The following is a 23,782-nucleotide window of genomic DNA, read 5'->3' on the forward strand; positions in this document are numbered from 1 at the left end:
TTCGTGACAGGGCAACTCACATATAGAGACTAATGACTATACATCAATTGCCTTAGATCCCATAATGCAAAGCACATATCCTTACAGACATGCATAATGCTATGCATACCAGACTTGTTTTGACCTTTATTGAGGTCTCACCAGTGGGAGCCAGACCTCCATCCCATAATGCATAGCATTATACATGCCTGTAAGGATATGTGCTTTGCATAGTGGGATACTAAGGCAATTGATGTGAAGTCATTAGCCTCTATATACAAGTTGCCCTGTCATGCTTACACTTGGATAAAGGAAGAAACCAAGAATATAATTTCTAGGTATCTTTAATTTATAATATAACCAAGTGGAAAAACTTTCAACTCTATAACATGGTTCACTGCATCAGTGATAGGAAATGAAATGATTGTAGCAGAATTAAATTTTGCTTAATGGAGACGGTGGGCCAGTCAGCTTGCTCAAATTTCCCATTGTGATATCTTTGATACAGTAAATGGTTACTCATGTAAAAAGGTTAATATCATGAAAAAATAATCACTTCCATAAAAGTTGTCTTCAGTTCCTCACTTGTATACATGAGGAAGAAAGTGGTGCTTCAAGTGTTCAAGAAGTAGAAATGTAGTTATCAAGCATATGCTCAACTCTTCCTATGTTTGTTTGGGTACTATCCTATAGTGTTGTGTTTGTTTAAATCCCACATTAAAAGTAAGAGGGATGATAATGCAATATCACAACATTAAGATCATTCTGAGAGACATCTGCTGCAGCAGGATAGTAGATGCAGCATACTCTTATCAAAGTTCTGACTGAGAACTCTGATAACAATGTAAAGGCAGCTGGATGACAACTGTCTTTACAGGGTAATAAGTGGGACTTGCTAGAAGAGAGAGTAGTTGTCCACTAGGATGGTAACTCCTCTGTGGGCAGGTCTATTCCCAGTCCTGCTCTTACAAATGATAGTCACATTTCATAATTTTAGAGGCTTATAAGAAAGTGGAGGAATAGTTGATATTTGGCAAGTGCCGATGAAATTACCTACAGAAAAAGATATTAGGATGAAATAAATACCTTATGGCTTTAGAGATCAAATCAAGCTGCTATCTTCTGGATGAATATGACAAATGTGAGAATAAATGTATTTCATAACATGACTGATTTGAGATTGTTGCACAACAACTGCTTCTCCGTGTTGAGAGATCAGAGTTATGATGGTACGGGCACCTGGTCAGAATGCCACAAGAGAGGTTTCCCAGGAGGCCCTCTTTGCCAAGCCAGAGGGCAGGAGGCCACACGGAAGGCCAAGGACTCACAGGATAGACTAAATCCAAACCTTGGGTGAACACGTCTGGGAGTCCCACCAAAACACCTGAGCTTGGTGGCGGAGGATCGTGACCATTGGAAGTCCCTCTTGCAGCTGCTGCCCCCCACAACCCAATTAGGAAAGGTGGGTCTTGAAGATGGATGGATTATATGGATATTGATACATGTGGTGCATCATGCAAAGAAGAAAAGTATTATATCTAATTATATCTCTGTTTGAAGTGTATGAACAAGTATCTGCTAGGAAAGAAATCAATAGATCCCCTCCTCCCCATGAGCAAGGTGCATCATGCCATGTAACGATCAAATGTCTATAGACGGTATAAATTGCAGGAATATGATGCCCCTAAGTCAGTGCAACTGTGTTCGGGTGAAATGACTGTGAGGAAGGGAACTGACGGAGCTTGAGAGTGGAATTGCGATAGCATGCCATGTTGCAGGTCTATCTATTCAGCAAATTGTTTACAAATTGGGCCATCCCAGATCAAAATCAGTGATATTATACTGAGATGGAAGCACAGGGTGTCAAATGCGAGTGCTACCTGTAGACTACTCACCACATTCACTAAATGTGAATGTAGGGTGCTATGAAGGATGACATGTAAAAAAACATCATTCGTTGGCTGACATGTTGAAATAGACACTTCAAACTCCAAGGCTCACAACACAGATTTCCATGTTAGGACCACAACTGCAAGCCCCACATTACCCAAACCAACATGCAGCATCGTCTTCAGTGATACAAAGAGCATGCACAGTAAGACGTGGAAGCTTGGAAAGCTGTGTTAGGGAGCAATGAATCATGCTATAACCTCTAATGAGCAGATGGAGAGGAGTGGTTGTGACAGATGCCCAGCAAACATCTTTTACCAGCATGCGTAACCCCAAGCACAAAATTCGGAGGTGGTGGTGATGTAATGGCATAGTCCTGTTTTTCTTGGTTTGGGCTTTGTTTGTGGTTCCATGAACAATGAACTCTGAGAAGCATTTGAACATTCTGGACAATGCAATGCTTCCTACTTCGTGGTCTACAGAACTGACGAGTGCTTCTTTCAGCAAGACAATGTGCTGTGACATAAAGCTGTTGCTCTAACTGCATGGTTTGTAGTCATGAATGTCACCACACTTGACTTGCCTTCACAGAGCATTGATCTTAAACCTACTGAACACCTGTTGGGATGAACTGGAGCATTGGGTGATGGCAAGAAATATTCGCTCCACAATAGTCCAGGATCTCATTACATGCCTACAGGAAGAATGGTCTAAAATTCCCATTGATTGCAATCATATGCTTGTGAAAATTATGTCCATGAGATTGCTGCAGTCATTATAGTCATAATACATTCTACATCTCCTTTTTGGCTGTTTGTTCCTCACACTATGGTGTCTATTGACTTCTTTTCAAGCAGTGTATATCTGGCTTGTGGAAAACATATTCCTTCATCACACACACACAGGCAAGTAAGAGGAAAAAAAGTTTTATATATATATAAGTGTTTGTTAAAAGTGTCATATATGTTGTGAAATTGTTAATTTTGGAGGTGACATTTGAAAAATAATTTCTATTATTTTCTGATAAAATAATTCATTTCAAGTGAGAATGAGGAAATGAGTTTGCATAAAAAGTTCCTAATTTGAAAACTGTTCATCAACAGCATCAATTTCTTGATATGTACCTGAGGGGGGGGGATCAACATGACAGCACTACGTGATTAAAGTTTACATCATTATTAATCTCCTGTCAACAATTTTCCTCCACATTAGTCTATTATTTAGCAGCACTCCAATATTGTTATATCTAATATTTCATGCTTCTTCTAAGGCATTTCTAAGTTTAGCTCTGGTCACATTCATGTGACCAGAGCTAAACTTAGACTAAACTAAAATTCATGTAAACATTTTAAGCTCCATTCTAATATGATTCTGCCATTGATGTCACCTGTTCATTCTCCTAATTTTTCACAGTACTCTCATATCTCTGGTCTCAAGTTTTGATCAAGTGCTTTATATCAAACCCAACTTTCAGATCCAGAACTTAAAACTGGTTTGAACAGAGTTTAGTGTTTCAGTTAATTTCTCTTATTCCACATCAATTTATGCAAATGCTACTCACAATACCAGCTTTGCTTATTCTGCTGTCTATTTCCAAATTGCGATCTTCACTAAAAACTGTGCCTAAATAGTGGAAATATTTTACTTGTTTTATAGGTTCTCCATTGAGAATGCAGCTAAAGTTATCTATGTCCCCATAGTTTTGATTTTTTTTTTATTGCTGATTTTCATGCTTAATTGGTTAAGCTCTTATGTAATTCAGTGGCATCTTGGAAATTTGCAATGAATGTATTTAAGAGTACAAAAACATCATCCGCATAAAGCAAGCATATAACTAAGTTTGATATCTTAATTTTAATATCAGATTTAATACTTTTGTTTTCATAATGCAATCCATATTGATGAAGAAGAAGGATGGAGAAAATGTGCATCCTTGTCTTATCTTTGATTTTACATCAAATCATCTTAATTTGATAAAATCAAATTAGAACTGAAGCAGTTCGATCAGATCAAATCAGCACTTAGAATTGAAAGAAATTGTATTTCCTTTAATTCTAACTACTGACTAACAACTTAATATAAACCATGTCTTGCTCTGTTATAATGTTCTATTTATCTAATATAAAAGTTTTGAAAAGCTTTCATCTGATCCTGTCCTATGACTTTTTCCAGATCTGCAAAATATAAGTAAAAATCTCTATCATATTTCCATGATTTTCTCAACTATTTATTCTAAAGTGAAAATCTGATCTTCTAATTGGCCTGAATCCAGCTTATTCTTCTCTAAGACTCTGTCCACAATTTTTAAGCTTAAAAAAAAAAAAAAATTAAAATTAAAATATAAAAAAAATCCTCTGGAATTCACATATTCAGCTTTATTCCCTTTTTTTGGGATCAAAGCTATGAGGGCTCTACTCCAATCTTCTAGATTTCCACCTTCTGACCAGGTCCTCTGAAATATGCAGTTTAACCACTGAAAAACTTTTCAACCTCCATATTTGCGCATTTGATTGAATGTTATCTACTACAGCTGCCATTCCAAATTTGAAGTTTTTGATGGCTTTGCTGCCTCAAACGTGGATATACTCTGTTTGCATTTCTCTTGAAAATTTTCTCTACTGTTCTGTCACTAATTGTTTCATTTAATAGTCTTCTTCTTCTTCTTCTTCTTCTTGGCTTCCAGTGTTAGGCAATTGTTTGCCTGTAACATTTTCATTCTTTCCATTTAACAGTCTTTATAAGTAATTAATCCAAACATCTAGTATATCCTTATCTTCAGTTTTCGTGTCTATGGTATTGTTTCCTCCATTTCTAAGCATTTCAATAGACTTAGAACATTCTGCCACCTTCATGATATCTATTTTCTATGTTTTTACTGAAGCCTTCCCAAGATTTCTGTTCAGCTATGTTCACATGTAGTTTAGATCTCTTATATTTTTCTCTATATTCTTTTATAGAGAAAAATATGATGATGATTGATTTGCTAGGAACTTTTGGTACACTTTTTCCTTGTTCAGCACTGCTTCTTTAAATTTTTCTGTAAACATTGATGATCTTATTTTTTGGTCTTTCCATGCAACTTCTCCACATAACCACAGTAGATAAATCAATCAATGTTTAATCTTTAAAAGTACCTGTGGCATTACTATAAAACAGTGGTGTTCAATCTTTTTACTATGCGAGCTACTTTTCTATAAAAAGTTATTTGGCGATCTACTCTCTTATATAGATCACGTTCCCCCAATAAAATAAACAACAACTAAAAACTTTGTGCATTTAAAAATTTATTTATCACTTTTAATTATTTTATTACAACAAAAAAAACAAACAAATATATTGGAATAAAATATTTATTTCTCTATTTTGGAAAACCAAAGTTAGAAAAAACAACAGATTGATTACAAACTCACAAGTTACAGGAAATGCTGGTTGATTAAAAAAAAAAAAAAAATTAATGTGAAATTTGGCATTGTTTGGACCTCGCAATATTTTCATAGTCAAGTTGATATGAAGAAGTGGCCAATCGCAGACAATCATCCAAATGATCATTTGTAATTTGGTTTCTTAAGTGATTTTTTATAACGGTCATATTTGAAAAAGCAGATTCTGACAAGTATGTTGATCGGAAGCATGATGGAATTTTTCGTGCAATATCCGTTAATATTGGGAATTTTTCATGTGCATATTTCCAAATAACTTCATTGTTTATTGATTTTAAATGTAAACTATTCTGAATGTTTATTATCTCAAGTTCTACTTCAGCTTGGTTTATATCAAACAGCCCATTAATTTTATTTGAAATTTCTGTGATGTTCAAGTTTCCTTGAAATGGATTATTGATAAAAGATACAATCATTTCAGTTTTATTAAAATCTTTAAATCTTGAATTTATTTCTTCCTCAACTATTTCTACTTCACAAATAAATACTTTTAAATCATAGCAAAGCATTTCTTGATTTTATTCAAAAAATTCTAATAAATATGGGAGATGTCTAAATTCGCGGTCATTTATATTTTTATTTAATAAAAGTAAGTATTGTTGGAAAGTTTTTAATGAACTTAACATGTCAATTAAATTTTTATCTCTACCTTGTAACTCAAAATTTAAATTGCTCAATTTCGTACAGAAATCTACAAAAAATGATAAGTGTAACAACCATCTTTTATCACTCAATTGTGGATAAATATTTCCTTTTTCATCAAGAAAATCTTTTATATCGTTAATTTAATACAAGAAATCTTTCTAAAAATTGACTTCTGCTGAGCCAGCGAACATTATTGTACAACAGAACTTCCCTATCATCATCTGCCTGTAATTTAAATTACTGCCCTTGCAGGGCCTTTCCTCGAACAGAATTTGCAATTTTAAATGTAATATCCAAAACATCTTTTGTGTTTAATCTTTTACTACACAGTACTTGTTGGTGAATAATCCAGTGGTACGTAAAAAATCTAGCTATTTGTCATCGTTTTTACATAATGAAATGAAGCCTGATTTATTACCCATCATTGCAGGAGCACCATCAGCAGTAATAGACACAAGTTTAAAAAGCAGAAGTTTGTGTTGTTTCACAAATTCATCAAATGCTGAAAAAATGTCTTCTCCTCTAGTCCTTCCCAATAACGGTATAATTTTCAAAAGTTCTTCTTTACTTGAATAATCTTGAAATACCATTAACTGAACAATATCAGTGAAGTCATTTGATTCATCAAATTGTAATGAAAACGTAACACACTGGTGAATGTCTGACATTAACCTGGCCTGGAAACTTTTCTCCAGCAAATTGGAACTCTTCCTTTCGGCAATTTGAAACCTTGTCTGCAGCCTAGAAGTAGTCTCAGTCTAGCGACATCTCGAACCAAAACGCTCCTTTCTGGAAGCGCGAAACTCCTCTCTCAAGCAACGTGGATCTGAGCAGTCTCTCTGACAGAGACTCTGGACCGGGCAGCCTTCTCTCTGATGGAAATTCTGGAACCGGGACCCCTTCTGCTTGCTTCAGTCCCCTTTTATTAGGCCTCCTCTGAGACCTCGCACGAAGTTTGGCAACCTCCAAAGAATCGGTATGAGTCTTTCATCTTAAGTTTCAAGTTCAGCACGCCTTTTGTTCTCCTCCACTTTCTTTTGATTGTAAGTTGCCGGCTATCAGAAAGTTGTTTGAACTCTTTCTGACTAACTTCGGAGATGTTTACACTTAGAGCCTTCAAGCCTTTCTCATACATACAAGTTTCAATAACAATCCTTCTAATGCCGCTATGTACAGCTTCGGCGACAAAAACATTGCCTTTGTTTTTAACACTCTAACATATTCTTATTAAAGCAATATATACAGTTAGCTTCAAAAGAGTTATTTACCAAAACATCTAATACAAACTATACCGAGACAAACAAGGTTTATTTTTTTACAATATCACATGGGACTTAACCTAAGTAAAAAATCGATGTAATGTGCTTTGGAATATTTAATATTTAAGCTACAATCGAGTTTTTACACTTCGCTTATAATCGTATTCACTCGGTTTGCTGTTTGACTTCCACTGATCCAAATTAATTCAATTACCTGGACTTATAAGAAAATTACTGATTTTACAATTTTGCAATTTGACAATTTTTATCATGATAAACTTTTCTCTTATTCCAAATTTCATGCTCAATCCCTTTATTCATCTATTTGACACATACTTTATTCAGTCTTGTGGAAACAACAGGCATATCAAAGAAGAGGAATACAAGGTACACATAAAAATTAGTTTACTGATTAAAAATGGTTGCTACATGCTAGAAATTAATAAATAATATTTATTAAAACTATTTTTTATGTGTACATAAAATGAGGATCTCCCAAACTTTTGGAAAAGAGAGACAATCATTATGATTCAGATTACTCTTGAGTTGGAAAGGCTTCACAACTTTCTTTGAAAATGTGTTCATATTTATATTTGCTTCTATGTAGAAGACATGTTGTACCATCATTTTATATTTTGATGATACAACAATGTGTTAGCAAAGCTAATCTCAGGTGGTATGTCACTTAAACAGAATGGGAGAGGAAAGATTAGCAAAACAACTGTTCTCTGCCAGGTTGGCAGGAAAAAGACCTAGAAGAAGACCAAGATATAGGTGGATTGATACAGTAAAAAGTGCCTCAGAAGACAGAAATATAAGACCGATAATGTTGCAGTCTTGACAGGTAACAGATTGATTTGGAGGAAAATTGTATATAGGAAGTTAGTAATGATGTAAGTTTTTCATGTAGTACTATCATATCCTGTATACCCCTTGAGGATACATATCAGTAATTTTAGTATTATTATTACGTGGCACCTCCAGGGAGTCCAAAGACTCATTGAGGGAGGACATCTACTCTACATCTCTCTCTGTCTCCACCACTCAATCCACCAACTACACCAGCGCCTTCTATACCGCCCGCCACTGCCACCACCAGTATTTCCACAGACAATCACAAACATCCATGCCCACGGCAGTATTCGACCCCTCAGCCTTTTGGGTGGAGAGTGGATACACTAACTGCTTGGCCAACCAGGCCGTCATCATCATTATTATTATTATCATTATATGACACCTCCAGGGAGTCCAAAGACTCATCGAGGGTGGGCACCTGCTCTACAATTCTGTCTCCGCCACTCAATCCACCAACTGATCACAACTACACCAACGGCATCTACTGCTGACCACCACCACTACTACTATTTCCACAAACAATCACGAACATCCATGCCCACGGCGGGATTTGAACCCACAGCCCTTTGGCTGGAGTGCGGATACGCTAACCACTCGGTATTGTCTTCATCATTATGATGATGATGATGATGTAGAAGACAAGCTTCATCCTGCAGGAAACTGTGTTTTGTGACAATATTATGATGTGCCAGACCAGAATTTTGATGTTTCACATATTCAATGTGGCTCTGATGTTCATTAATTCTTCTTTTCACAAAATAACCTGTTCTGTGCAAAGCATGTCAAATTACATTCACAAGGGATCTGGTATACACCAGCTAATGATAGAGGCTTTATTTTAGAAGTACAGAATGGATTTAGGAAAGGATGATCATGTATAGACTTGGCCTTTTGCCTAAAATTAATAATAGAGAAAAGAAGATAATACAATTTAGAAACATACTGCTTTTATTGACTTTGCTTTTTCAAAGTCAATATTGCTTTTATTGACTTTGAAAAAGCATCTGACAAAGTTAAAAGAAGCATTTTATTTAACATATTAAAAGAAAGACAAATACCAAATAATATCCTAAAAGCTATCATAAGTATATATGAAAATAATCAAATACAAATAAGATTAAATCATGAGCTATTATATAAGCGAGAGATAAACCAAGGGGTCTGACAGGGATGTCCCCTCTCAACAACTCTTTTTAATATTTGAAACCTAAATGAAATAACAATAAAATGGAATAAAAATTTCCATCAAGGTGTTAAACTTTCTCCTACTGTGAACTTAAACACTCTTCTTTTTGCCGACGACTAAATAATAATTACAAATTTGGAAGATAACCTACAGAAAGCTATTTTAGATCTAAATGAGAGCCAAAAAATATGGAATGATAATATCAACAGCAAAATCAAAAATTAAGATAGTAATAGATAACAAGATCTTAAAACAGGTGAATTCGTTTAACTACCTAGGATGTATGATCAAATACGAAAATGAAAAAGATATAAATGTAAAAATTGCAAAATATTTAAAAATAATGTGTAATTAACTCTGTATTTAAACCAAACCTAGTTCAAAAACAAACCAGACTAAAAGTATACAATACATCAGCCCTACCAGTCATTGTATGGAAGTGAAATCTGGACCATAAAACAAAAAGACAAACAAAGATTAATAACAGACGAAATGAAGTTTATGAGAAAAACTGCAAGGTATACTCTACTTGATCACAAAAGAAAAGAAGAAATTATGAAAGAATTAAACCAAGAATTAGTAATAGAAAAAATTAAAATATATAAACATAAATGGATGGAACACGTTCAAAGAATGAAAATAGAAAGATTACCAAAACAAGCACCTTAAAAAAGTACAAGCCATTAGAAAAAAGAAAACCAGGACGTCCTCTTAAAAGATTGAATGATGACCTCTAAGGTCGGAACAGGCCAAGCTAGGCCTAAATCCTTGATAATGCATGATGATGAATATGAATGATAGAGGTGAGTGTCTTTTGCAGATGGTAAAAGCTCAGAAATTTTGTTAATAGGAAAATGTAGGATTAAGGTGATATGATACTTCTTCAAAATTCTACCAGTAAGTTCAGGGATATCAAAAATATAAGGGATTGGTCCTGAGGTCTGTTGAAGAATGACATGTTAGAACATAATAGTCAATTATCTGCTGGATTTGATGAGGGTTGTAACTATTTAATTCCAGTAGAGTTTCATTTACAAGCTGTAGTTTGCCAGAATATGAACTTTACCCTCCTTGTGCCAATAATCCATAAACCACTGATCATTTGCAAGTGATTATCTCAGTAATGGTGTGCCTGAAATGAGTGATCCTCAGAGATGTGAATCCTCCAGAAAAGCATATTACACACTGGTCCTCCCTAGGCGAGGACTAGTGTGGCACATCACCGAGCAACTGGGTGATCATATAGCATCTGATAATGTCCAACGAATAGATGGATGGACCTCAGAGAGAGAGATAATCTTGAATGCTTCATCTCCTGTCACAAATAAACTGAGACAAGAGATCCAGGAGATCAAATCCAGAAAATTGCTTGCAATTTTCTGGATTTGATCTCCTGGATTTGGTTTTGTCCTTTAAGATTTGTCCAAATAAATGGCTATCCAATTAACAATTCCCATATACAGTAGAATATATATAACTATAAGGCTGGTAATTATGACAAACTCATGACACAGCTTGCAGCAGTATTATAGAATGAGATAATCAAAAATAATGTATCCCAAAAGTCAGGAAATTGAACAGGCAAAGTGTGAGATGAATGAATCAATAAAGCATACATTCTGAATCATACTGACTGGTGAAAATGGCAAAATGATAACAACTGTAAACAATACAGATGGGGTATTTCATTATTGTGAATGTGACATCATGCAGAGCTTGAATGCACTGGGAAGGTAGGAATGAGGAGAAAGAGAAGGAACTAACAGTGAGTAAGGAGGAGGTATACAAGGAATTGAGTAATCTGGATGTTAATAACTGTGGGGGCTAGATGACATAACACCACATTTTGAGAGAATGTGGACATACCCTTAGCACAAATCTTGTAATGGATCAAGTTCCGAAGGAGTGGAAATAGAGCAAAAAATGTGTTACTTCTTAAAGGAAATGATAAGACTAAGGATTTGAATTATCTGTGTATCTGTTGTTGTGCTTAAAGTATCAGAGAGGTAATCAGGATCAAGATTCAGAACTGGGATGATAACAGTAGCATTCTCTTTAATAGTCACTATGGTTTAACAATCTACTTACTTATTATAACAAGGTGGCAAATGCATTGGATAAGAGCAATGCATAAACAGTGGTATATTCAGAATTTTGCAAAGGCTTTCAACAGAATGCCACATAACAACCTTTTGATTAAATTGCATTGGGGAGATAGCAGATTCGCATGCTGGATTGGAAACTGACTATCTGAAAAGGTATCAGTAAGTTGTATACAGATGAGTGATATTCCAGAAGAAGAAGGTCACTTGTGATGTGTCCCGAGGATCTGTTTTGGGGCCATTGCTTCTTAACTTGTATGCTAATGATATTGGGAAGAGGTGAGAATGGTGGTATGCAGTTGTTTGCAGATAATGCAAAGTTGAAGATAACTATGATGAATAGAGATGTGGCTCTGAAAGAGAACGGGAATGCACTGATTGATTGGGAAAGTAAGTGGGGTTTCCAGTTTAATTTTTGCAGAGAGTGAGGTTTTAACATTTGGGAAGCAAAGATGGGATGTAGGATAAACAAATAATGGGAATATGAGTAGCTGGAGAAGATGAGGAATCCCAGAGTAACTGTGAACAGGGACCTAAAATTTCGACAAACACTTTGTTAAAATCATAAGGAGTAAAATATTAAGCCTATTTTGGATCTCGAAGAAGAAATTTCATCTGTTCTTAATGATGAATTACTAGATATTGTTCTTCGTTTATTAAAACAATCTTTAACCTGTTCTTACGAAAGAAATTTTCACAGACTTATGCAAAAACATAATTTTTTATATCACAAGCAAAAGAAAAATTTAACCTCTGACATAATTTCTACTAATAAATGGATTGTTAATATTTCCGATTGCCCTTTATCCGACGCCGAAACCAGTGCTTTAGCAAAAGGCCTTAATTTTGCAGTTATTCCTACACATATTCTGTATCTTGATTTTTTACATAATATAGAATGCAATCTGTCAGGACTTTCTAGCGACGATGCTAACAAACTTCGTTTTGAAGTTGCAACTTCGTTATTTAAAAGCAAATTACCTTCATGAAACTTATCAAATGCTGAAATCAAAGGGCTAACTTCTTTAAGGAGAGATAATAACATATTTATTTCTAAGGCCGATAAACGAAAAGCTATTCTAATCATGAATAAGACTATGAGACAAAAGTATCTAGCCTTTTAGAAGACACCTCTACCTACCAAATGATCACGCATAATCCTACAAATTCACAAATTAAACAATTAAATAAATTACTTGATGAGGTTTATCAGTTGGGACCCAAATTACGTGGATAAATTACGCACCTACTTTGGAAGAACTCCCCGTCTATATGGACTCCCGAAAACCCATAAAGAAGGCTATCCAGTGTGACCTATCGTGAATTGCATTGATTCTCATACCTATCGAATTGCAAAAGTCTTGTCACGTTCTTCAAGTGCTCTCACTGGACATTCCAGATCCTACATAAAAAATTCAACAGATTTTCTTGAAAAAATCAAGGATAAAAAAATCAAAGAGTCTGAGTTGCAAGTCAGTTTTGACATTGTTTCTCTGTTTACCAATATTTCATTAGCCAACACAGTCAAATTATTATATGAAGATTACCCTCCAGATATCGCAAAAATTTTCAAATTTGTTATCCATTCAGGGTTATTTCAACTGGAAAAACAAAATCTACAAACAAGTTGAAGGTACTGCCATGGGTAGCCATCTGTCTCCACCTTTGGCAAACTATTTTTTGAAACAATTCAAAGACACTATGTTTTCATTCATTCATCCTCAACCAGCTCTTTGGTATCGTTATGTTGATGATGTTTTTACTATTTGGTCACATACTGAAGATGAGCCTTCCACTTTTCTACAACAGATAAATAGCCTTCCCCCACATATTCAATTCACCATGGAAAAAGAAAATTCTGGTACTTAAACATTTTTGAACATCTTCCTTACTCGAACTTCTTCTGGTAGCTTATCTACAAGCATCTTTCAAGAGTCCACATTTACTGGCAGATACATTCATAAAAAGTCTGCTCACCGCACATCTCAAAAATTTGGCATTCTTAAATCTCTAATTAATAGAGCACATAAAGTTTGCTCTTCTCCAGTAATCTTACAAGAATTCCTTCATTAAAAAGTTAATGAAATCGAATTATTACAACCCCAATCAAATCCAACATATAATTGAATCTTATGTTCCAATACCTAAAGTTTCTTCAACAGTACACAGAGTTCCAATCCCTTACATTCCAGGAATCTCAGAACCTATAGGTAGAATTTTGAAAAAGTACCAATTGATTTCCACGTATGTTCCTATCAACAAAATTTCCTCTTTATTGCCTTCTACAAAGTATAAACTGTCATCTTTATCTTTGAGTGGTGTTTACCAAATACCATGTGAATAAAATGTTTCTTATTTTGGACAAACTGGCCATTCTGTGGAGAAAAAAGAATTAAAGAACATCAATATTACATTGAATACAACAAACCTCAGAAGTCTGGTCTAGCACAGCACAGTATTATCACAACTCATAATATCCAGTGGAATAAAGCTATTCTCCTCCATAGATGCAGGTTCAAATATGAACGCCTTTTTAAAGAAAGTTGTGAAGCTATTTTAAAACGACCGAATTTAAATCGAAATGATTGGCTCTCTCTCTCAAAGATCTGGGAGACTTTTATTTTATGTAATCAATAAAAAACCAATTATCTTAAATATTAATTAATTATTATTTTCTATTGTTTCCTAGCATGCAGCAACAATTGTATTTTAATAGGTGATCTACCGAATGTTCGTTACTTGTATTCCATTCCTATAACTGTTTGAGTGACACTGAAGATGTACTATTCTTTTTAGTATGATATAACTGCACCTTATTAATTAAAAAGTTATTACTGTAGTCTTGCGTGTTCTTTTAAAAAAATGTAAAATGTAAGAAGTAAAATGTAAGAAGAAGTACACTGATCACGGGACCTCATTCCTGTAAACGGAATGAGGTCCTATGAACAGTGGACCCTCGACACCGCAAGGTAAAAGAGGGTATAAGGAAGATGAGAAGATCAGCATAAAGAATTGTGCATGTGTGTGAGACAGCAGAAAAACAGGTAGCAATATATTTTAGGAGATTTCCTGAGCTAGTGTATAATCTCACCATCTTACATTACCAGATTAGGCCTGTGTAATGTATGAGGACGACACTGTTGAAGCTACTTATGGTTTGGATACTAGATGCCCTTTGTATGGACAACATGTCCAAGAGTCTATTGTCTCCCACAATATGTTCCACTTCACTTTACCTCTGAAACAACAGAAAAAGAGTAAACTGATTCAGGCTGGGAAAATAAGTTAATATCGATGTCACAAATGTTGGTGCAGTGGATATGGATTTTTTTTTCACAGTCAGACATCGAAAACTAATGTTCTATTTCCAACTTAACTCTAAATACAGAAAGATTATTGAAAAGAAAATGAAAGAGTTTGAGAACAGGAATCAAACCTTGGAGATTCAGTGGCAAACTCTGAAGAAAACATTGATTGATTCTGCCAGAGAGGCATGTGGTGAGGTTGTGTGCAAGGATAAAAAAATCAGAACTCCCTGGTGGACACAGGAAGTTAAAGAGGCAGTGAAGGAAAAAGAAGAAAGCATATCAAAAGTTCCTGGCAAATAAGTCAGCTTTTACTCTTACAGAATACAGAGACAAATGTAAGAAAGCTAAACAGTGTGTAAAACTAGCTAAACAAAAGTCATGGGAGGACTCTGGCAAGAATATAGAAAATAAATATCAAGAAGGTGGCAAAATATTCTGGAGGTTGTTGAAGAAGCTTAGGAATGGAGGAAAGAGTGCTGTAAAAGGAGTTAGAGATGATAAAGGTGACATGAAAACAGGAGAAAAAGATATCCTTGAAGTATGGAGTGATTACTTTGAAAAACTGCTAAATGAAACAAGCAGTGATGACAGCACAGTGATAAAAAACACTGACCAGGCATGCAGTCAGGAATACATATCCATACTTGAAGTAGAAAAAGCCATCAAAGGCTTGAAATGTGGAAAGGCAGCAGGAGTAGATGATATTCGACCAGAAATGCTGAAGTATGGTGGTATAAAAGTCTTACAGTGGCTGCACTGCATAGTTCAGAAAGCCTGGATAGAGGGACGAATTCCCGATGATTGGAGTAGAGCTCTCATAGTACCCATATATAAAAAGGGAAATAAAACTGAATGTGAGAATTACAGAGGTATTTCCCTACTGAGTGTTCCTGGCAAGATCTATGCAAGTATACTTGAGAAACGGTTGAGAAGAATTGTGGAAGAAAAGCTTGGTGAAGAACAAGCTGGATTCAGGCCAAATTGAGGCTGTCAGGATCAGATCTTCACTTTACAACAAATAGTCGAGAAAGCATGGGAATATAACAAAGATCTGTATTTAAGTTTTGTCAATTTGGAAAAGGCATATGACAAGGTGCCAAGAGAGAAGCTATTCAATACGCTGCAGTTATATGGTGTCAATGGGGCATTATATCAAGCAATACTTAGTCTTTATTTGAGTTGTAAGTCAGCAGTTAGAATTGAAGGAAGTACAGGAAGATGGTTTAATGTTAAATCTGGTGTGAGACAAGGATGTACATTATCCCCTCTGTTATTCATTATCTATATGGATCACATTATGAAGGAAAGTGGTATTAAACATGATATCAAAATTGGATATGTTAATGTCAGCTCTTTGCTTTATGCGGATGATGTTATACTTCTAAATAAATCTGCTACAAGTCTGCAAGATTCTCTGACTAAATTGAATAGCTGTTGCAATAGATATGGTATGAAGGTCAGCAATAAAAAGACAAAGACAATGAAAATAGGCAGAATCATTGAAAATGTCAACTGTGTTGTGAATGGAGAACCTGTGGAACAAGTAAAACATTTCAGCTACTTAGGCACAATTTTTAGTGAAGATGGTAAATTAAATATAGAAATAGAGAACAGAATCAGCAAAGCTGGTATGGTGGGAAGTCAATTGAATAAATTCATATGGAATAAGAGAGAAATTAGTCGGAACACCAAATTAGCTGTATACAAGACAGTGTTCAAACCAGTTTTAACTTATGGATCTGAGAGCTGGGTCAGAAGTAAAACACTTGACCAAAGACTAGAGACTGCAGATATGAGAGTCCTGAGAAAGATTATAGGCATGAACAGATGGCATCAATGGCAATATCATATTAAAAATGAGGATATTAGGAAAGAACTTGACATTGTCTGCATCCAGGAATGCGTTAGCAGAGCTAGTATCAGGTGGTATGGTCACTTAAATAGAATGGGAGAGGAAAGATTAGCAAAACAAGTGTTCTCTACCAGGTTGGCAGGAAAACGACCCAGAGGAAGACCAAGATATAGGTGGATTGATACGGCACAATGTGCCTTAGACGATAGAAATGTAAGATCTGATAATGTTGGAGTCTTGACAAGTAACAGACTGATTTGGAGGAAAATTGTAGATAGGAAGTTAGTAATGATTTAATTTTTTCATGTAGTACTGTCATATCCTGTACACCCCTTGAGGGTACATGGCAGGAATTTGATGATGACTCTAAATCTCCACCACAGCCCATCTTAACTACCCAAATTATGTCCTGTATGATCCCCCCCCCCCACACACACACTAGGGGAAGCTCCCCCTATGCTGAGCTTCTGGGAAATATGGTGAGTTGATTTGAAATGAAGGTAGCATCCAGTGTGTGTTGGTTTGCGGTAGACTGTTAGCTTGATATGTCCATCTGCTAGTTTCCTCATTAGGGTATCCAGAAATGGTAGTTATCTTTTTCCAGTTCCAAAGTGAATTGTATTTTTTGATAGAAAGAATTAATTTTTTTTAAGAAGTCCAAAAGAGCTGTTTCTGTGTCCTTCCAAATTATGAAGACATCATCTACATACCTCCACCACACTAAAGGCTTTGGGTCTAATTTTGAAAGGATGTCTGTTTCTAGCTTTTCCATGAACAGATCTGCACAGGGGCGGTGAAAGGGGGACTGCCCATAGTTAAGCCGTGTCATTCCATTTAAAATAATCTGAATAGCTGACATATGGAAAATCTTAATAAGATCGCTCAGTTTGCCTGAATTTCATTTAGCTCAAAACTACAGAGCGTGCTCACACAACAGTGACTAATACAATACGCTCCATGCATGTAATGTTGCGAGTCTGTTTTAATTTTTAATTTATACAATAGTGTTACTCCAATTTCTGTGTACTAGCCACTCTGAGTTTTCTCTTACCATTATAAGCCTTGAAGAAGCCGAACAGCTCCATTGGCAAAATTTGTTGGCGCTGTATGTTTATAAATCAATATATATTTCAGTTTAAATGACAGAATGCTCCTTGGAGACAATGATTGCTAAACAGTAGTTGATGTACTTGGGACATATTATGTGAGCTGATGAATTATTGAAAAAGGCAATTATGTTGGGAAGGAGTGAGGGAATGAGAAGAGGAAGACAAAAGTAGAGTTGGATGGACAACATAAAAGAACTTACCAACTTAACTTACAATTACTGAAAGAAAGGATAAGAGGTTGAGATGGTTGAAGAGTCTTTGTTCACAAGGTTACCAAGAGTTGTAAACAACTGGATGGTACATTACAACAACAACGATTACTCACTCAAGAGTAGCATTATATACAACTACAACAATGATTCCTCACTCTAATATAGTAGCATTATATACTCAACTAAAGACAAATGGTGAGATTCCATTGGCCTCATCCATGTTTCACAGGTGGCTTCACTTCAAATGGCTGAGGAAACTATAGTAAAGAGATATGTTATGTTTATTAAAGGGCATCTACTTAAGGGAAATTCTTCCTTTCAAATGAAATCCTTTATAAAGGGCAAAACTCAGGCTTTCCAAGTGAAGGTAAAAATGAAACATATGAATTTACAATTTTAGAGGGTACATTGCACAGGTGGCCAAAATAGCACACATCAAATTATATCGTGATTAAAGAACACTGACAAGCAGAGATAGGGAAGTTATCGTTCCACTTCATCATCAAATTCCTGACATGTACCCTCAATGGGTGTAGAGAATATGACAGTACTACATGAAAAACTTACACCATCACTAACTTTCTATCTACAATTTTCCTCCAAATTAATTTGTTACCTGTAAAGACTCCAACATTATCAGATCTTATATTTCTGTCTTCTAAAGGATAGTTTCTTCTTTCTGTCTTCTATAAGAATAGACTAAAAGTCTGTGGGCTCCAAAAGTTAGCTGGTAGGTGTAAGAGAGGGGAGATGAGATATGATAGAAGCATATGTTGTTAAAGGAGTTATAGGTATTATTTGTGGAAAATTTCCATGTTACTCCTCTAAATATAAATATTAATTTTTATGGCCATTTTGCCTATTTTTGTTTAGGAGTACCCCTTTTATAATGTCATTACATTATAAAAGGGGTACTGCCATAGATCCAGAACACATACAAATCCTATAAATAATCTTTAAGCACACTGACTATAAGTTGCTGTTCTCCATGAACCAAAAATTGGCAACACTTCTAAAACCTACAAAATCTTACACATACAAAGAAATACTAGAACACTACAATGTAGTTTACAAATTTCCTTACCAACAAGACTGTGATGTCACCTACACAGGTTCCATGACCCTTTATGTGCAAGACTACAGGAACACTTCCATGACTGCAACATACCAATTCCAGAACATTTAAACAATAAGAAACATAATAACCAAAAGAAAAACAGAATATAACACACAGGCAAAACAGAAATAGCAGTCCACGCTCTTGAACAGAAGCACACCCCACAAATCGACAAAGCCATAATAATAGACATACAAAGAAAACGGAATAATGCTTAGAATATTGGAAACGACAGCCATAAAATGTGACAAAAACTCAATAAACTTTCACCGCCTCTATATAATCTATGAGAGTTGGAAGCTCCAAAACATAAAAATTAGGTAATGACCAACCAATAGAAAATGACACAGATACACCCAAGACAAAAACACCAAACTGACATGACATAGCCTCCACTTTTCCCATGAGCTTCAAAGATGACACGCAGTTGAAATGGAAAATATCCTGTTACTCTCACAACTAATCTTGTTCTCATATTCTATCCTTCTCCTTTCCCCAAAAATTTTGGTCTTTCACCTTTTTCCCAAGGGATTCTTAGCCAACCCTTAAAAACTCAGGTTTTAAAATTCACATACCTCTTGCCTCACCCACAATCCCCTCCCCTCCTTTCAGTCATACTTCAACATAAATGTATATCACCATTTGCCACTCAAAGAACATCCTACAAAGGTATGTACAAAATTATTCTTCCCATATATTCTTCATGTATCTGTCTTTAATGCCCTAAAAATTGAGTAAAAAGCCAATGACATAAAAGGGATACTCCTAAACAAAAATAAGCAAAATAGCCATAAAAAGTAATAATTATTAAAGGAATTTTGTAGAATGACAATGATGACTTTTATCGGTATAGTGCAGCAGGGGGAGAGAATGAGGAATCACCCCTAAAAAATTGTGCAAAAGTGTATTTAACAAGGGTGTTAGGAAGAGATTTTTTCTTGTAGGGTGGTGAATGGGCAGAATGTATCGCCAGAGATCACTGTGAGTGCTTCATCTGTGAATGAGTTTAAGGAGAGGTATGATAGATATTGTGTGAATAGTCGCTATTGTGTCAATATAGGATATCATTTGATAAGTCCTCTGACTCCATGGAAACATCCATATATAATAACAATAATAATAATTATACTGAATAAAACTAGATAATCATCATGCTTATGTGGCATTATATTTTACAATTTTCAAGATATTTTAATAGAAAGCATTAAAAACTATATTTAAAGCTGCTGAAAGTTTTTCCACTTGATTATACTATAAATGAGAGATGCAAAGAAATTATATTCTTGGTTTAATCTGGGTTTATAGTATAACCAAGAGGAAAAACCTTTCAAAATCTTTCTCTAAATCCAGAGTATTTTAGTAATAAGGTGTGACACCTTTTGGCTACTTGTATGGAAATATGACTTCTGCATTACTTCAACCTTTGTATCACTTCTGGGTCTGACTCCCACTGATGAAACCTCAATAAAGCTTGAAACTGGTCTGGGTTCTGGGACCCTTCACATAATGCATAGTATTATACATGTCTAAGGATATGTGCATTGCATTATGGGATACTAAAGCAATTGATGTGAAGTCATTAATTTCTGTATACAAGTTGTCCAGTTGTGAAGTTATTTCACATGCAAACTTTGTTTGCTTATACTTGGATAAAGGATTAAACCAAGAACCCAATTTCTTGGCATCTTTAATTTATATATTTAAAGCTATGACAGCTACAGGCATACGACTTGAAAATATTTTTTTATTAATTAGTAGTCTCCAGTCATTATACAAATTTTTTTTATGTTGAGCCCATACACAAGAGGTTGGTTGATCAACCTATAGTACATTAGTACTGTATATAGATAGATAGAAAGAAAAAAGATTAAAATTTCTCATAATTCATAACAATGACTGTTAATATTTACCAAGCTATCCGAATCCACTGGAGTATGAACATCACAATAGGCTGTCTTTCGCACATTGTATGATGTCCCGTTACTGCCATTTTCTCTTACAGCTTCCATTTTCATGTACAATCCTGCTTGCTGTGCACATGTAACATGGAATGCTAAACATTGGAATAAATTACATCAGTTAAAAGTATAGGAATATTTCTTTCTCAGCCATTATAAAATATCACAAGTTGAAAGAACACAAAAAAATCTATTAAAGATGCAATAAAATAATTTGATTACTATATTTTAATTATTATATCATGGTCATAAACATGAGATATGGCCAAATGAGCTAATCTACAATGAAAAAGATAAACAGCTAAATCACTTGTTGAATAGATTAATCAGATTGCTGCAGCCAAGAAGTAATGCCACCACTTTGTAATTAATATGGCTACTTATTTGAACCTGCCCACCCACTGTACTTTATGTGCTATACAAGCCTTTTCTGAGTCAGGTACTGAACGATGAAATGCATGAGAAATGAGTCTAATGTGTCTGATCCGTGTGACAAATGGGCTATTAAAGGTCCATGAACTGCTAAAGGGCTGATTTATATCTTCTCAAATCACAGTCAAGCCAATCCCATATCCCCATTATGTTGACTGTTTCCACAAATGTGACTCTGGCATATCTGGTGAGTGTTCCCACCACAAAGGTATATCTTTCCTAGTTTGAGGATCTGCCAACTAGGCTTCTAGGAATCAAATATTAAATTTTGAAATTATGAATTCTACAACCGTGTTAAAATAATTCTTTATTATCCCGACGTTTCGATCTTCATATCAGGATCATCATCTAGAGCATACATAAATATAATTTATGTATGCTCTAGATGATATAAATACATAAATAGAGCATACAATGATTTGATCACATGCTACTCACTGGCATGACCTCTAGTAGAAAAAAAAAAAAAATTACATCGAGCTAGATTTAATTTATGATTACATGAATAAACATTCATGCTTACAGATTTTCTCTTTAATAGTGATGTCCTATTTTTTAGTATTAAAGTTATTTTAGATTTAGGATCCTGGATTTTCTACAGTCCTATTTATAGTTGTTCTTTGAGAGGAAGGATTCGTGGGACGAATATATGCCTTCCATATGTATGGGATTTTTAGACCATCTTTATTGTTTAGATTGGGGTGGTTGATAATGATCTCACAGGCTTCCTTAAATTTGCGTTCATACCATGTTTTGGTGTGATATAGACAACTAGTGCTTTTCCAGTCAATTCTATGTAAGGTGCTCAAGGGCATGATCAGAAAGACCAGCTTCACCATAATTATTATATTTGATGTGTCGTTTATGTTCTTTTTGTCTGATCGGAATTGTGCATCCTGTTTCTCCTATGTATGGTATGTTGCAGGTGCAGTAAATACGGTATACTCCAGGGTGGGCCAGAGGAGGGAGTGGGTCTTTGGATGAGTTGAGTAAACTTTTTAATTTTGCAGGAGGTTTAAAGGTGGCTTTGAGGTTGTATTTTTGCAGTACTCTGTTTATTTTGTCTGATGTCCCTTTAATGTAGGGAATGGTTATAGTTTTATTGTAATCTGGTTTGTCTTTGTTTTTTATTGAGGTCTTGTGGAGAATTTTGTTAATAGTGTTTTGGCTGTATCCATTTTTTTTGAAAAGTATTGCTGATCACTTTAAATTAGTCTTTCAGGGCCTGTTCACTGGAACAGATCTTCAGAGCCATGTTTTTTAGGGTATTGATGACACCTAATTTTTGTGTTGGGTGGTGGTAGGAGTTTATGTATATATATTGGCCAGTATGTGTCGGTTTCTGGTAAACAGTAAAGGAAAGATTACCCAAGGGGAGACATGTGACAAGCGTATCTAGAAACGGCAGTGTGTTATGTTTTTCAATCTCAATTGTGAACTGTATACGTTTGTGTTGCTTGCTTAGGTGGCTAAGGAATGTGTCTAGTGTCTGGCACCCATGAGACAACATCGCAAAAACATAGCCAAAGTATCTAAGCCAGACTTTGGGTTTTAAAGGGAGGAACCTAAAGCAAGTTGTTCAAAATGTTCCATATAAAAGTTAGCAATGGGGGGAGGGGGGAGATAATGGCAAACCCATGGCTGTGCCTTCTTTTTGTAGGTAGAAAGCATTTTGCCATACAAAAAAACAACCAGAACATAATACATGCGCATAGAGTGCTATGATATCTGGAGGAAATTTGTTCTGATTGGGACATTCATAAAGAGGGTCAAAACTGACTATTAGATCATCTTTTTCTAATGTAATGTCTTTGATGATGTTTATGAAGTGTTGTGTGTTTTTGGTATAGGAGGGGGAATGACCTACCAACTCCATGAGTGTTGCCGGTAATTTTTTGGCTAAGTGATAAGTCGGGCTATCAATCCCTTCGACTATAGGCCTTAGTGGTGCGTTTTCTTTGTGAATTTTTGGTAGCCCGTAAATTCTCAGGAGACAAGCGTAGTGTGGAAATAGTTTTTTGACGGTATCTTCGGGCCATGTGGTAATTGACTTAAGTGGAATACCACATGGTCTATGTGGTAATCCACATAGACCATGTGGATTATCAGATAGACCACTATGCTCCAGATGATGATCTCAATATGAAGATCGAAACGTCAGGATAATAAAAAGAGTTATTTTAACACGGTCGTAGAATCCATAATTTCAAAAATGAATGCTGATCACCGTGTAACACTAAAAGAAAGGAATTAAATGTCTTTCATCATCCAGCAAAACACCATCCCCTGCTGTTGCTATATCTGTCTTCAGCACCACTGCTCTGTACTTGATGATAGACTGAGTCCCCTATTCAAGGGTACAGCAGTAAAACAGTTCAGAGAACCAGTCCTTAGTGCAAGGGACTAAACCACTGTCTCTAGTTGAGATTGGGATCCCT

At 35.3% G+C, this 23,782-nt stretch overlaps 1 protein-coding gene across 2 annotated transcripts in view; it reads right to left on the minus strand.

The window, feature by feature from the left end:
* Br140 (bromodomain-containing protein 140) overlaps positions 1-23,782 on the minus strand; it is a 416,387-nt gene that overhangs the window by 251,874 nt on the left and 140,731 nt on the right. For both annotated transcript variants that reach the window (XM_090413932.1, XM_090413852.1), the window contains exon 5: positions 20,865-21,007. In XM_090413932.1, the coding sequence (XP_090270058.1) occupies positions 20,865-21,007 (143 nt within the window). The remainder of the gene's footprint in view (positions 1-20,864; positions 21,008-23,782) is intronic.

Source organism: Typopeltis vanoorti, chromosome 1 (genome assembly GCF_054136105.1).
Source record: "Typopeltis vanoorti isolate ZY-2024b chromosome 1, IOZ_Tvanoo_1.0, whole genome shotgun sequence".
In the NCBI taxonomy this organism is placed as follows: Eukaryota; Metazoa; Arthropoda; class Arachnida; order Uropygi; family Thelyphonidae; genus Typopeltis; species Typopeltis vanoorti.